At 46.9% G+C, this 13,770-nt stretch overlaps 1 protein-coding gene across 8 annotated transcripts in view; it reads left to right on the plus strand.

The window, feature by feature from the left end:
• The first annotated feature begins 107 nt into the window (after nucleotides 1-107).
• Nucleotides 108-13,770, plus strand: part of MIER1 (MIER1 transcriptional regulator) — a 43,458-nt gene continuing 29,795 nt past the window's right edge. The window contains exons 1-3 of one of the 8 annotated variants that reach the window (XM_005438244.4): nucleotides 108-242; nucleotides 717-766; nucleotides 877-1,022. Coding sequence is in view for 1 of the 8 variants with exons in the window: in XM_055725169.1 (XP_055581144.1) it covers nucleotides 1,423-1,431 (9 nt within the window). In the remaining 7 variants the exon portion in view is untranslated. The other 7 variants (XM_055725170.1, XM_027804012.2, XM_027804013.2 and 4 more) reach the window with 7 other exon arrangements.

Consider the following 13,770-nt stretch of genomic DNA (forward strand, 5'->3'; position numbering starts at 1 on the left):
CGTCCCCGGGCCCCTCTCCGTGCCCGGCGGGGCTGTGCCACCGAGCGCCCACCAAGCCCAGCCCCTCGGCTCCACCGCCCCGGGGCGCCCGCCCCCCGCCCAGCCCGGGGCTCCTCCCCTGCCGTCAGGGCCGCGGCAGCCCCCGCTCCCCCTTTGTCACTGAAGCACAAAGGTCCTCGGCGGCCCGGGGGGACGGGAGCTCCCGCCGCAAAGCGCGGCCCCGCTGACGGGGATCGGGGCAGGTCTGGGCTTTTTTGGGGGAGGTTTAGGGGTTCGGTGGCAGTTTGTTGTGGCTGCTTTTTTGGTTGCTTTGGGTTTTTTTCCCCTTATTTGCTTGAGTCAGCAAAGTTGCATGCGCGGGTGCTTTCGTTTCAGCATCGGCCCACGGGGATCATTTTTGAGGACTTAAAACGCGGTTGTTGGAAAAGCTGCTGGCAGAGAAGCGGCTCGGCAGAGAACTGCAGATCGTAAATGGTCTGCGCACCTCTGAGAGGGGGGAGAGCAGGAGCCGGCAGCCTCCCGGGCCGGCCCCCGCCCCAGGCCGGCAGACCCGAAGCAGGGGGCCGAAGCAGGGGGCCGAGCAGGCACAGGCGTTCCCCCGGGGAGGGGGGCAGGCCGCCTTCTCTGAGGTACCGAGCAGCCTAGAGCGCTTCCGCTTTTCAGAGCATTTGTAATGCCAGAGTTCTGGATCAGGCGCTCTCTCCTTTGCCTTGCAGGACTGTGCGTGTCCTTGTACCAGCCCTAGGACAGCACTGCACCTGGGCAGGTGAGACGGCCGGGGAAAGGTTTTAGGGAAAACAGGCAGAATTAGGACTGGACATCTGTTTTGGGGCTGTGGGGGTTTTTTTTTGTTGTTTTTTGTTTTCCTTTACATAGGACCAGCTTAGCGCTGTTGGTATTGCCCACCCACGAGTGTCACACACGGCAGGAGCCCCGCTGGCGGCTCCAGAGCTGCTCCCTGAGGACCTCACTGTGTGCTTCGTCGTGGGTGAGACAGCTTCCACGCCTGTGCGGCTCACCGCGTGAGTACGACTGCGGGGCCAGGCGGCACGGCACGGCGACCGGCGCGCAGCGCGGGGCAGCCTCATCTTCAGAGCCGATCGTGCCAAGGAGGCCGCGCCCGGGGCGGGAGCGGGGCCCGCCGCCTCGCGGCTGACAGCGGGGGCGGGCCCAGCGCCTTGACTGACAGCTGGCTTCCCGCGCACCGCAGGGAGGGGGCGAGGCGGAGGCGCCGTGCGCGGTGACGTATTGCCTGGCTTGCCCCCTCCCTGTGCCGGCCCCTCCCGCCGCTCCCCGCCGCCGCGCAGACCGTGACCCGCCGGCGCTGCTTCCTCCGCCGCGGCGGCGATGTGACCCCTCCCCGCCCCTCCTCCTCCCCCCCGCGCCCGCCGCCGGCCGCCGCCGGCAGCCCGCGCAGCGAACATGGCGGAGGTGAGAGCGCGGCGGCGGGGCGGGGGCCTGCCCGGGAACTTGTTGCGCGGGGCCGCGGCCGGGCGGAGCGTCCCACAAGTTAGTTGTGGGGCTGGGGAGGCCGCGCCGGGCCACGGGGAGCCGACCGGCGCCCGCAGCCCCGGCGCTCCAGCCAGCTCCCTTGCGGGGCCTACTGCCCCGGGACGGGGAGCCTGGCTCCGGGCCCGCGGCGGCGGCGATGCGCGGGCGGGACCCGAGCGCGGCCCGGGCGGGCGCCCCGGGCATCTGGAAGCGGTGCCTCTCGCCCGCGGGCGGCAGCGGGAAGGGGTCGTCGGCGGGCAGGGGGCTATGCCTCGTCCGCGGAGCCAAGGCTCTACCGGCGGCAGCCCTCTCGAGGCGGGGAGGAGGCGGGGAGGATGCTGGAGAGGAGCCCTCGGCTCGGCGGGGTTCGGGGCCCGGCTCCGGAGCAGCGGGGGAGAGGGCAGTGGAGCGGGGCCTGTGCCTTCCTCGGGACGGGGTCCATCTTTTTTTTTTTTTTTTTTTTTTTTGGGGGGGGGGGGGCGGGTTGTGGAAAGTGGGGTAGCCTTGATTGCTGCGGCATGGGGAAGTGTGATCTGTTCGGGGTGGAGCGATGCTCTTCCTGCCAGCTCTGGCCGTCTCTCTCTCCATCCAAATGTGAAAGATTCGCATCACCCGGGCTTTTCTCAGCGAAGCATCGCTTGAGCATAAGACATGTATTTATTTTCTTTAAATACCTTTCTTGTAGTCCTTGAGACAAAGGGGAATTGCCATCATAGACAGAAGGGCAGCCCTTCCAGTCTCCTGGGGAGGAGACCTTTCTCCTGAAAAAGGGAGAAGGGCTATTCAGGGGAGTTGCAGGACATGGGAAAAGGCTTATTGACCTCTTTTCTTCTGTGGGAGGCAGAGCGAGATACGTGTTTGATTATTGAGGTGTGGATTTGTCCATCCCAATAGGATCTGGAAGAGCAGCTCTTTAGCTTCTTAGGAGGCAAGTTAGGACAGATGAATAGATACTTAATTAAGTTTTCTTCAAATTACGCTAAGATTCCGATCTTAAGGTAATTTGCTGCTTGAACAGTGTTGACAAATGAATTGGAAATGCTTATTTGAAAGGTATGGAATTAAATTTTTTTTTTCTTCTGTGGGACAGGCATTTCTTCCGGCCAGATGAGGAGGGAGTTGGAGGTATGGGGATTAGATAGATGAGGTTCCTTCCCTTGAAATTCCTGAATATGTGTGAATTTTTACTTAAATTTATTCTTTCTCTCCTAAATGACAATTGTAATGAAGTGTTCTTCCTGTTATTGGTACAAAATGTACTAATTTAATCTTAGAAATTAAAAGAATCTGCCTGTCTGTGTTTTTCTGTGTCTTGAAGGGCAGAGATTCACAAGTCTGATCCCTGAGTAATTTCTTGGTTGAGAAAATGTAGGTGTTGAACTCCTGTAATCTGTAAAGTTGGAGAGACATAGGGGGGCCCATGCTGATCTAGGCATCACAGTATTCAAGATCTTTGTCTCAAGTTTTACTGGTTGCTTGTAAGGTTTAAACACAGCATTATTGTGAAATACTCGTGCTAGCGCTCTTCTGGTGGGAACTAAGTTCGCCATATTGCTAAAGAGCCACAGGCAGTGCGCTGAATTACTTCCTATTCTGTATTGTCACGTACTTATATTGACGTTACAGCAGTGATAGCATTGAGAGTCGTAGGGGATTCATGCTGTAGAGAGCAATAAAAAGTCAGTGAGTTATGGAGGTCAGGCAGCTTTTGTTTTTCACTTTGTGGACGTTGTTCCAACAGGTAAGGCTTTTATTGTGTGTTGGTCTTGGTATTTTACGAAGAAAGAAAGACAGGCTCCCCACCCCCCCAGCATTTTGCTTTTTTGAAGAAAAGCTAAAATGAATTCTTTGTCCTTTTTTGGCTTCTTTATTCCAGGTTAAGGGGCAGGAGCAGCATAAAAGGGCTGTGCTGTGAAAGCTTTGATCCACCTGTGGGATGAGTTCAGTAGCACAGGAGTGGCAGCAGCCATTCAGGCTTGGCTGACATTCGTTCACAGCCGTTGAATTGTGCAGACAACTGTTTGCATGGCTGCACTGCAATCTGGATTGGGAGACAATCAGACTTAAAAAAAAAAAACCACTTTCTTTCAGTGATTTGATGTAGGAGCAATGTCCGGAATATGAGTCCTAGCACAATTTCGGAATTATATTGGGGATAGGATGGGAAGTTTCCTTGGCGCAGGCATTGCCACCCAAGCTCTGGTATTTGCCATCTGCCTAGAGGAACTGAAGATGACTGCTGCTACATGGTGGTGTCCTAGGTATGCTGAAGGAGGAGTGTGTAAGGAAAGTAATGTGCAGCATAATGTGATGTTGAGAGAAGGAAGACTGATAATTCAGGCAGTCCTAGGACAAGCCTGGGACCAGCCTGGGTTTGAAAATGCAGGTGGAAAGTAAAATGGCTGTTGTGCCTCTTGTCCTCTTCTCCGTCCCTCCCCAGTGGTAAATCTTGTCTGGACTCTGCTGAAGGAGTGCACAGGAACTCATCCTTTAGTCCGGAAGGATCCTGAAGTGTTGCATTCTAGAGAACCAGCTAAGTTTCAGTGCTAGAGACACAAACTTCAGAAATAAACAATAGAAATATGAAACTTTCTGAATTTGACAGGAAGGCTTTTCAGACAGGAGCTTTGAGCTTGGTTAGAGAGTCCAGAAAGTGAAACTAAAATAACAAAAAATGACGTTTCAGTTTTGTAGAAGCTTACCAGTTTAAATACAGGACAGACAAAAAACGGATTTTGAATAACCATTAAACTGGTTTTAGATCTGAGATTAATAACCTGTGTTAAGGTTTCATTTTACGTGGAAGCATGCACACGTGATTGGTTTGAGTCCTGATATTCCAACACATTGGAAGATTGTTCTAGTCATAAATTGGAAACATCTCTAACTTAAGATCAGCTCAAGCTTTGTGAATATTACAATATCATGCATTAAGCTGCTTATTTAGTCTTTGTGGTGAAGTGAATGCTGATACATACATATTTTCTTCCCAAATAACGAGTATTTTAATGCCTATTGAGAATAAAAGATTTTTGACTGGAAAGCTTGATTAGTAGTTGAAAGAGAATGTTTTTTTGTTTATTCAGCCATTATATTGTTTGAATAAAATGTCAGTGAGAATGAGATGATCTGATTTCAAAAACTTGAAGAGCTGGGGTCAGACTTTTGTGTTGAAAAGATAGGCAGCTAAATACCTATTGTAATTTCCAGAAGTGCTGAATTCCTGCTGTTAGTTTATTTTGTTCCATGATAGGATGCACCGGTCGGGTTGCTACAAGCATTTGAGAGGACACTAAAAAGGCAGAACTAATGGCAAAATGATGAGTGTTTGCATTGTGTGATTTTATTTTTTTTTTTGGTGTGTGGTGGTGTTTTTTGGTATTTTTTTTAAACTGTCTGAAGAATAAGAGAAGTACTAGGACTGCTGCAGAGTTGTTAAGGACATGTTTGAATCAGGGGAGTTGGGGACATAGTATCTGTGATATCCCTGAAATCAAGCATAGCTTGATTTCAATTTCAAGCTGATTTTAATTATGGGTTGAGGGGGGATGGACAACAACTGGGGTGGTCTAACAGCTCCTAGCTGCTTGAAAGAGGAGATCTAGTATTGCTGCTGCTTTTGTGTAGATGTTTCTGAACTTGTACTGTAGGCTGATACAGCTTGCCAGCTTAGAAAGAAGTGCAAACCTTCCTGCAGGGTAACCAGTTGTATCGGCTCATGGAAAGATCCAACAGAGACGAGAGCTGGTATGCGAGGTGGTATGGGGCAGCAGAACCAGATGTGGGGATCAGTGGGAGGATGATGTGTTCCTCCTTCCAAAAAGGTCGGGCTGTGAAATTGTCTCGGCTTCCCCTCAGCCAGTATCCTTGTCTTGTGCTGCTCTGACTCTTGACAGCAGGAAGCTATTCACTGTTACTGTTGCTGAAAAATATGGTCCTGTTTCTCCCAACTCTTGAGCAGGCAGTTGACAGTCTAATGGCAGGTCCTAGCCTTTCACAGATTCATGGAATGGTTTGGGTTGGAAGAGACCTCCAAGACCACCCAGTCGCACCCCCCCACCACAGGCAGGGACCCCTCCCCCCAGCCCAGGCTGCTCCCAGCCCCGTCCAGCCTGGCCTTGAGCCCTGCCAGGGATGGGGCACCCACAGCTGCTCTGGGCAGCCTGGGCCTCACCACCCTCGCAGGGAAGAATTTCTTCCTTGGACCTGCCCTAAATCTCCCCTCTTTCAGCCGGAAGCCATTCCCCCTTGCCCTATCGTGACATGCCCATGGGAAAAGCCCCTCCCCAGCTTTCTCGTCAGCCCGTTAGGTGCTGGCGGGTGCTCTAAGGTCTCCCGGAGCCTTCTCTTCCCCAGGCTGAACAGCCCCAGCTCTCAGCCTGCCTGCACAGCAGAGGGGCCCCAGCCCCCTGGTCATCTTCGTGGCCTCCTCTGGACTCGCTCCAGCAGGTCCGTGTCCTTCTTAGGTTTCTCATCCCTCAGTGAGGTTATTCAGCTTTCAGACCTGCTGGAATAAGAACTTAAGTTTTTCCTTCCGCAGAGTGAATTTCTGTGGGGTTAAAAATTTGAATTGGCATCCTAAGGTGTCAGGCAGGTATGGGAAGAGGCAGGAGCATTTGGGTCTTGGAGAGGAGCAGGACCACATCTCTTCTGGTGCCAGCGGACAGTTAAACTGACTCAGCCAGATTTCTTTGGGTGCACTTTAATGTCATTTGGATTTCTGAAATTTTAGTTGCTCTTGACTAGAAAACCAGTTTATTAACGTTGTGTGGCAGTGCTTGAATAAGTAATCTTTAAATTAAAAATGTTTGGTGAAATTTTCCTTTTTTTCTGAACATTAGGCTTCTTTCAGTTTGAGAGTTTTAAACTTCGTGAATGTAACTGAATTCTAGTTTTCATGTGCAGCTTGAACCAACTTCAGGACACAATGTTTAAGAAATACATGATCTAATAACAATCTCTAATAACCTTTTTTACATTTTTAATCTTTGTATTTTTATTAAGCTATGCTATTACTTTAAAACAATATGCATAAATGTGTAATAGCCTCCCCTGCAGGAAGCAGTAGTAAAGTTAACATGGTCACTAATGTGGTTGGAAATTGAGATGTTTTAACAGTCAGGGAGGACAGAGCTTTTGAGTAATGTCTGAATACAAAATAAGGTCAACATAGATTAAATCAAGGTATCCTGCTGACTGATCTAAATAATGATTAGAATCAGTGATTCACATCAGTCCATCCTGTTGAGCACAATTATTTTTTTTCCTCACTTGATCTTAGCTTTTACTGTCTGTTTGTTTCACTTTGGAGCAGTTTTTGTAGAATACGTCACAGAGGTATCTGTAAACCTATTGTAGATCAGGGAATTCCGTTCTCTCACTTCTTTGGTGAGACTATAAACTCCAAAATGATTGGTTATAGTCACTGCTTGTATTCCCTCAGGTTTTCTGATAACTATTGAAGAGAAAACAATAGCATTTAACATTCTGCATTCCTGATCTTGGAAAAGAGATTGTTTTGGTTTGGTTTTTTCCTGTTGTAGAATTGTTTTGTGGAATTCTATGCATGTGGTAAAATACTGATGTTTAAACTTCTTTCTAATACAGTGGAGGGTAGACAGTGGACGTGTTGAAAAGTTCTATTTCTTTTTGAGCTTTTTCCTGGCCAAAAGCCCTAGTCTGTATTAGCGTTTCACTACTAATCCATGCATGTCACAGATTGTGTGTAAGAATGTTTTCTTGTGGTGCTTGATATATGACTGTATCTGGTTTCATCTGAAATCGTATGGTGGGATATGGTCACTCCATAGATTTCCACTTTTTTCTTAGCAAGTTGAGGCTGGTGCTGTACTTTGTAATGGAGGTGAACAATAAATAGTTAGAAAATGTCCAGTTGAAAACATGTGCTTCAGATAAGACAGAGGTGGTATTCTGATCAAGTGCTGTGGCCATGCTTCATAATACTCATAATACTTTTCAAAAATGGAAGTTTTCTTGCTGAACTTCCTCTATCGAGCAGCCTTATCAGTTAGCCTTACAGCATCTGCGCTCGTTTCATTTTTCTGGTGACTCAGTCCTGAGCAGGGATGACTACTCTGGGCTGGTAGTTCCTCATTCTAGTCATGTACTCTGCTCAAAGGAGAGTGAGAATCAGTTCGACTTTATTGTAAGTATGTTAAGTTGGTGTGTGATTCAGCAGCAGCATGGTCATGAGCCATTGGACAAAACCTGCTTTTACCACCCTGAAACGTGCTGTTTCTTCTCTTGACTTAGAACCCTGAAAAATGTAGCTACATTTGCTCTTCAGGACATTTTGCAGAGGTCTGTGCTCACCTTGGGTGTGAGTGTTCAGGCTCATGAGGGAGGTAGTCCCTCTAGTTCGGAGATCTAACTACCCTGACAATCTTACGTCATTGTCATCTGTCTGTCTTGCTGTGTTGTCCCCCTGCACTTTCAAGGTGCTATTTTCTCTTGCTGGAGGCTACTCCTACAGCAAGTGTGGCAGAGAGGAAAGCAGGACAGTGTCACCCGTTGAAAACTTTTAAGTTTGTACAGTTTTGCTTTGGGTGCACCTTTGCTTTGTTGCACCTGCTGTGGTGTGATAACCTCTGACAGAAGTGTGGAGAAGATAGCAGGCTGGAGAAAGTTAAATCACCCCAGGGAGAGTCATTGCCTGACACCCTTCAGCCTTCTGTGTTCCCATGAAGCTTTTTTTTTTTTTTAAGTAGCAGCTGCTGCTTTTGTTAGAGGTGCAGCTGAAATACCTATTTAAGAATTTCTGCTGGTATTTACAATATTGAAGATGTCCCCAGGTAATACAGTGACTTCACTGGCAAAACTGACTTGAAAAGGCTACTTAAGAAACGCTACAGTTTGCTTCCCCTGAGGTGTGCCGCTGCAGATTTCAGGAGCCATGTTGCAAACCAAGTGTCTGAAAGATCCACATTGACAATATCCCCTGTGAAATACTGACAGTATCATCTGCTTCCCCTTTCCAGTCTTTTTGTGGTTAAGAGATTCAGGTGGATTGATACAGGACTGAGTCAGCTGCATTAAAACCCAACCTGTGCTGTGATTCTTGCTAGTTAGGCATGCTGAAACTCATCAGGCAGCTTCTTCAGGAAAACCTAACCTGCATTTTTTAGTTTGTTGGGGGGTGTGTGTTAGATTTTATTACATAGTAATAAACAGCAGCAGACCTTACCTAATATTCTTCTCAGAAGAGGCAGACAGAGAGAGGGAAGTGAGCTTATTTATAAGTAGTTTTTCAGGGCTACCTGCAAAACCTCAAAACTTGGATTATGAGATAATTCGGAGTGGAAAGGACCTCAGGAGGTCTCTGGTCCAACCTTCTGCTCGTGGCAGGCTCTGCCCTGAGTTCTGACCAGCTTACTCAAGGCTGCTTCCAGTCTGGTCTTGAAAACCTCCAAGGAAAGAGACTGGGCAACCTGTTGTAATGTTTGGCTGTCCTGAGGGAGGGCAGTCATCTTTATAAGAGTGAAGTCTAGGAAGGGAGTGGCCAAGTCAGGGACCTTTACTAAGGTGATTGGTTCAAGGCTTAGATACACATTTGACATCTGTGAGTTGAAACATTGCACCTGATCTTTGTGTTCTGGAAGGACAAGAATTTTCTCATTTAGCAACCAAACTAAAAAAAACCCAAACCTAAAAATCCATGTATATAAGTTTCCATTTCATGTGCAGAAGGGCTTGGATGTTGCTGTAGTTTTGGCTGTAGAAGTGTTCACATGTGAAACTTAAATAAGGGTCAGCCGTATTTTTTTTCTTGTTTCGATATATTGCTCATTTCTTCCCAAGGTAAAAATGAGGCAAACCATTCTCTGACACTTGGGTTATTTTGTTATACAACATGGGGAGACAGGATCAGGCTGGAACTGTTAGCCTTCCACTGAAATACCTGTTCGTGAAGAGACACGTGTGCCCTCTTGAGTAAAGGATGTTCTTCACCATTTTAACTAGTCGTTTTCTCTAAGCCATCATCATTTAGCTTAGCTCATTGGAGAGTTTATTAAATGGCTGCCACAGTCACTTCTTAAGACAGCAGCAGTTTGGGCGTGGGTCTTACCACTTTTTAGCTGATGAGCTCCTGTTCTCAGTTTGAACTGTAGGGTTAGTGTCTAAACCATGTGTATGCAAAACTTCAGTTTTCATGTGGTCTTTGAACATTATTTGTGTAACTGTATATCTGCGTTTTGGGAACAAATGTGAGTTGTTATGAACACAGATCAGTATTTTTCTTCTAATTAGTCTGCTTAGTGAAATGTAGCTTTAGTGGTGTTGAAGCCACATGCATGTATACTTGTGAGGTAATTGCATGTACCCTCTACCCACTGCTCATGCTTCATTCTTTGTGGTGTTATATAATAGGCAATGCTGCTGCATTTTAAGGTTTGGTTGCTGGTTTAATATTAAAGTTTTCTGTGCCTCAAATGTTGCTAAAACTAGATGCTGCAGTTACCAAAAGTTGCCAAAAAAAACCAAAGCAGTTAACTGTGGTATTTTCCTATAGCAGAGCAAAAAAGACCTGAGCATCTACTTAATTCATTTGTCACGTTTATTGCCATCAATATAGACAAAAGTTAATTTTAGTTTTTAACTGTTTTATGTAACACTTAAAGAGCTATTAAAGATAATTGTGTAAACTTGAACAGAATGTATTTGTCACTGTCTTGTAGAGACTGCAGATACAGCTAATGTTAAGATGTTTCGTTACTAATAAATTATATTAAACAGCATGGAAGATATTAGCAAATACAGCAGTAGCTTTTGGGCAGAAGGGAGACTGCATAGTGTCCTGTCAGTTCCATTCAAGTATTTCTTTACAGGCTGTAGGCGAAATGTAAGAAGTGAAAACTCAGTGCATTACTTCCACAGGTTTCACGTTTTGGCGTACTCCGTTCTCGTCCAAGCAGCTATGAAGCATCGGAATAAGACACAAGAATTTCCTGCCAGTGTGCAGAAACAGGCACTGCCTGGAAGCATGCTTCTACTTCTGAAATAGTGAATTCAAAAATAAACTGTGCAAAACTGATGTCTCCAGAAGGCTGTTTGCATTAAATAAACCTGTCGTGCTGCCAATTCAGGTTTTCTTCTGCCATTTAACTTCCATCACAAATTGTAGTAATACAGACCTCCCAAAGTCCAGTGAGCTTTTTGTTGTCAGGGTAACACTGTAGATCTAGGTTTTTTCTGTCTGACATGTGTCTGCTAGGTTCATCACTTGACAGTCCAACGGTGTCTGAAAGAGGCTGGCCAGCTTCAGTTCCATTTATTCCCATGTCCATACACTGGAGAATGTATTGGTTATGATCATTTGGCTCATAGTTCTGCAAGTGTCGCTAACCTTCTGAAAACAACTACTCTGCATGTCTTTCCGTAGGCTCCTAAAAATACACATGGAATAAAAAGCGACAGATTATTTCAGTGCCACCCAAGCCTAATGTTTTGTTGCTCAGTGTCTTTTCTCTTTCTCTTTACCATGTTTGCATTCTTCGTATCTCAGAGCTGGTATTTCCTTCAAGTTGCTTATCTGGAGCATTAACAAATGTGCTTAATGGTGTATCCATACAGCAGGACTCCTTTAGCCACTTGAGTCTTTCCTCACTGTCCATGAGTTAGGAGTTTTTCAATGATTTTTCATTCTTTTGAACCCACAACAAACACTTGCTGTTATCTTTTCTGACGGTGCTGTGCGCAGAACATGTTGAGTGTGTCAGCCTGTATATTTTAAGTATCCCATAGCTTTTCTCTGCTGGGCCTTGGATACCGTTACCTTTTTATAGGTAGCAGCTCTTTGTTCCCGTGAGTGCCCTTGAGGCAAAAAAGTGCTTTGTACTTCTCTGGGAATTGGTGCAGCAGAAAATGAAAAGCCACCGAAGTACAGGGGTATCCTTTTTCACAGGAATTCCTGTTATATTGACATACCATAGCTTAGGACTTAAGATCTGATGATACCAATGTAGCCATATGATCTTTAACTACTGCCAGGAGATTTTCATAAGCAGATGCCCTCAAAGCCATCTGTTCTACCCTGTCCAGTGTCACAATCACTTGGAGGCAAGGAAATAGGAGTGAATTATCAAACATGGCCATAATTGTCTTGAAACAACTCATTAATCATAGGATGCTCTTTCACCTCGTGTAATGCTGACAGCTTGTCGTTGAAGGGGTTATTCCTCGTCTCTTGCTGCACACCGTTCTTGTGTCTAGCTTCAGACTTGTGCCCTAGATTGTTTGCAGCATGTCTGGCAATTGCAAAGGCCCAAGATGAAGTACTTTGGCTCACTGATAGGGTAGAAAACTGGCGTTAGCTTTCTTTGAGATTGGTTTGCTGAACCAGCGCATGCTGCAGCTTCCCAATTGCTGGACCTGGCACAAGTGGTAGAGGCACATGGAGTGGTGGGAAGAGGTCAGACTACTACTTTTGGCAGCAGCTGGCCATTAATATAGATGAGATGTAATGTGACACTGCATCTAGCTAGAAATAGAAGGCAGAAAATGATTGACAGTGCATCACTTAGACTAGAAATGTATGAAATGCAGAGAAATCCACTAACTAGGACAGACTAGGTAGATATGGTAGGCAAAGCTTAGAAGAAAAGCATAGAGACCCAGAGGCTGTTCTTCTAAAAGCTGCCTGTGAAGTCTGTGGCAGAGAATGAACTAGAACCTCTCAAGGGATGTAGGCATTCTGTCAGGTAGCCTGAAATGGACTTAATGTTTCCAGAGGCGATTGGGTTTTTGCAGATTTTCTGGTTGGGGGTTGTGTGGTTTTTTACTTCCATAGACTAGAACCATACTGGCTATATATTTTGGAGTTGTTGAAAAGTCATGGGAGTCATTCTGAATTCTAGAGGCATTGCAGTATTTTAGCAATGCTTTTGAAGCTGTGGAGGAGATGATTGCTTTAGCAGTGTTTCAGCCTATAGGGAAGGCCATTTGCTTGCTTGAGCTGTCATGCCTACTCCATACTATTTCAGAATACTGAAAGCTGAATTTTGTTTCTTGAAGCATGCTTGACTTCTATGAGATGTTTTTATGCCCCACTATGGTTTTGTGTCTACTCTCAACAGGAAAATGCTTCATTGTGGTAAGCTTCATTACAATATATATTGGAGCATTTAGTTATAGAATTGTTGGAGTTGGAAGGGACATCTGGAGATAATCAAGACTAACCCGTTGCTTGGAGCTGGGTCAGCGAGAGGAGGTTGCCCAGGACCTTTGTCAGTCTGGTTTTGTATACCTCCAGTGCAAACACGGCAACCTCTTGGGGCAACGTGTTCCTGTGTTTCATCACTTATAGTGAAAAAAGCTTTTCCTTATGTTTAAATGTATTCTAGTTTGTGCCCATTAACTCCTGTCACTGGTTGCCATTGAGAAGGGACTGGCTCAGTCTTCTGTACAGCCTTTTGTTCAGATATTTGTGCACATGGGTCAGATCCTCCTGAGCCATCTCTTACCCAGGCTGAACAGGCCAGGCTCTCAGCCTCTTGTCTTGTCGTAGATGATCCAGTCCCCCAGTCACTTTTTGTGGCCCCTTGCTGGAGTTGCTTCATTCTGTCCCATGTCTCTCTTGAAATTGGAGAGCCCAGCACTGGGCGTATAGCTCTGAGGGTAAGGTCCTGGTGGACGCCAAGTTGGTTGTAAGCCAGCCATGTGCTACTGGGGCATAGTCGTCCCCCAGCACCCTGGGCTGCGTTCAGAGCACTGCCAGCGGGTCGAGGGGGTGATCCTGCCCCTCTGCTCAGCCCTGGGGAGGCACGTGTGGAGTGCTGGGTCCAGGGCTGGGCTCCCCAGGACAAGGGACACATGGATGGACTTGGGTGAGTCCAGCAAAGGCCACAGAGATGCCTGAGGGTCTGGAGCACCTGAGATGTGAGGCAGGGCTGGGAGAGCTGCTCAGCCTGGAGAGGAGGGGGCTCAGGGGGGTCTTATCCGTGGGTATAGGTGTCTGATGTGGGAGTAGAGATGAGGGAGCCAGACTCCTCTCAGTGGTGCCCAGGGAGCAGGACAAAGGGCAGTGGGCTTATGTTGAAAATCAGGAAATTACAGTTAAACATAAGAAAAACCTTTTATTTTAAGGGTGATGAGAAACTAGATCAGGTTGTCCAGGGAGGCTGGTGAGTCACCATCCTTGGGGATAGATAAAACATTACTGGATGAGATTCTGAGCAGCCCGTTATAGGTGCGTGTACTAGGAGGTGATTCCCTTACAGGTGAAGGACTTTGTCTTTCTCTGTTGAGCTTCATGACGTTCCT

This window comes from Falco cherrug, chromosome 12, assembly GCF_023634085.1.
Source record: "Falco cherrug isolate bFalChe1 chromosome 12, bFalChe1.pri, whole genome shotgun sequence".
NCBI classification, from domain to species: domain Eukaryota; kingdom Metazoa; phylum Chordata; class Aves; order Falconiformes; family Falconidae; genus Falco; species Falco cherrug.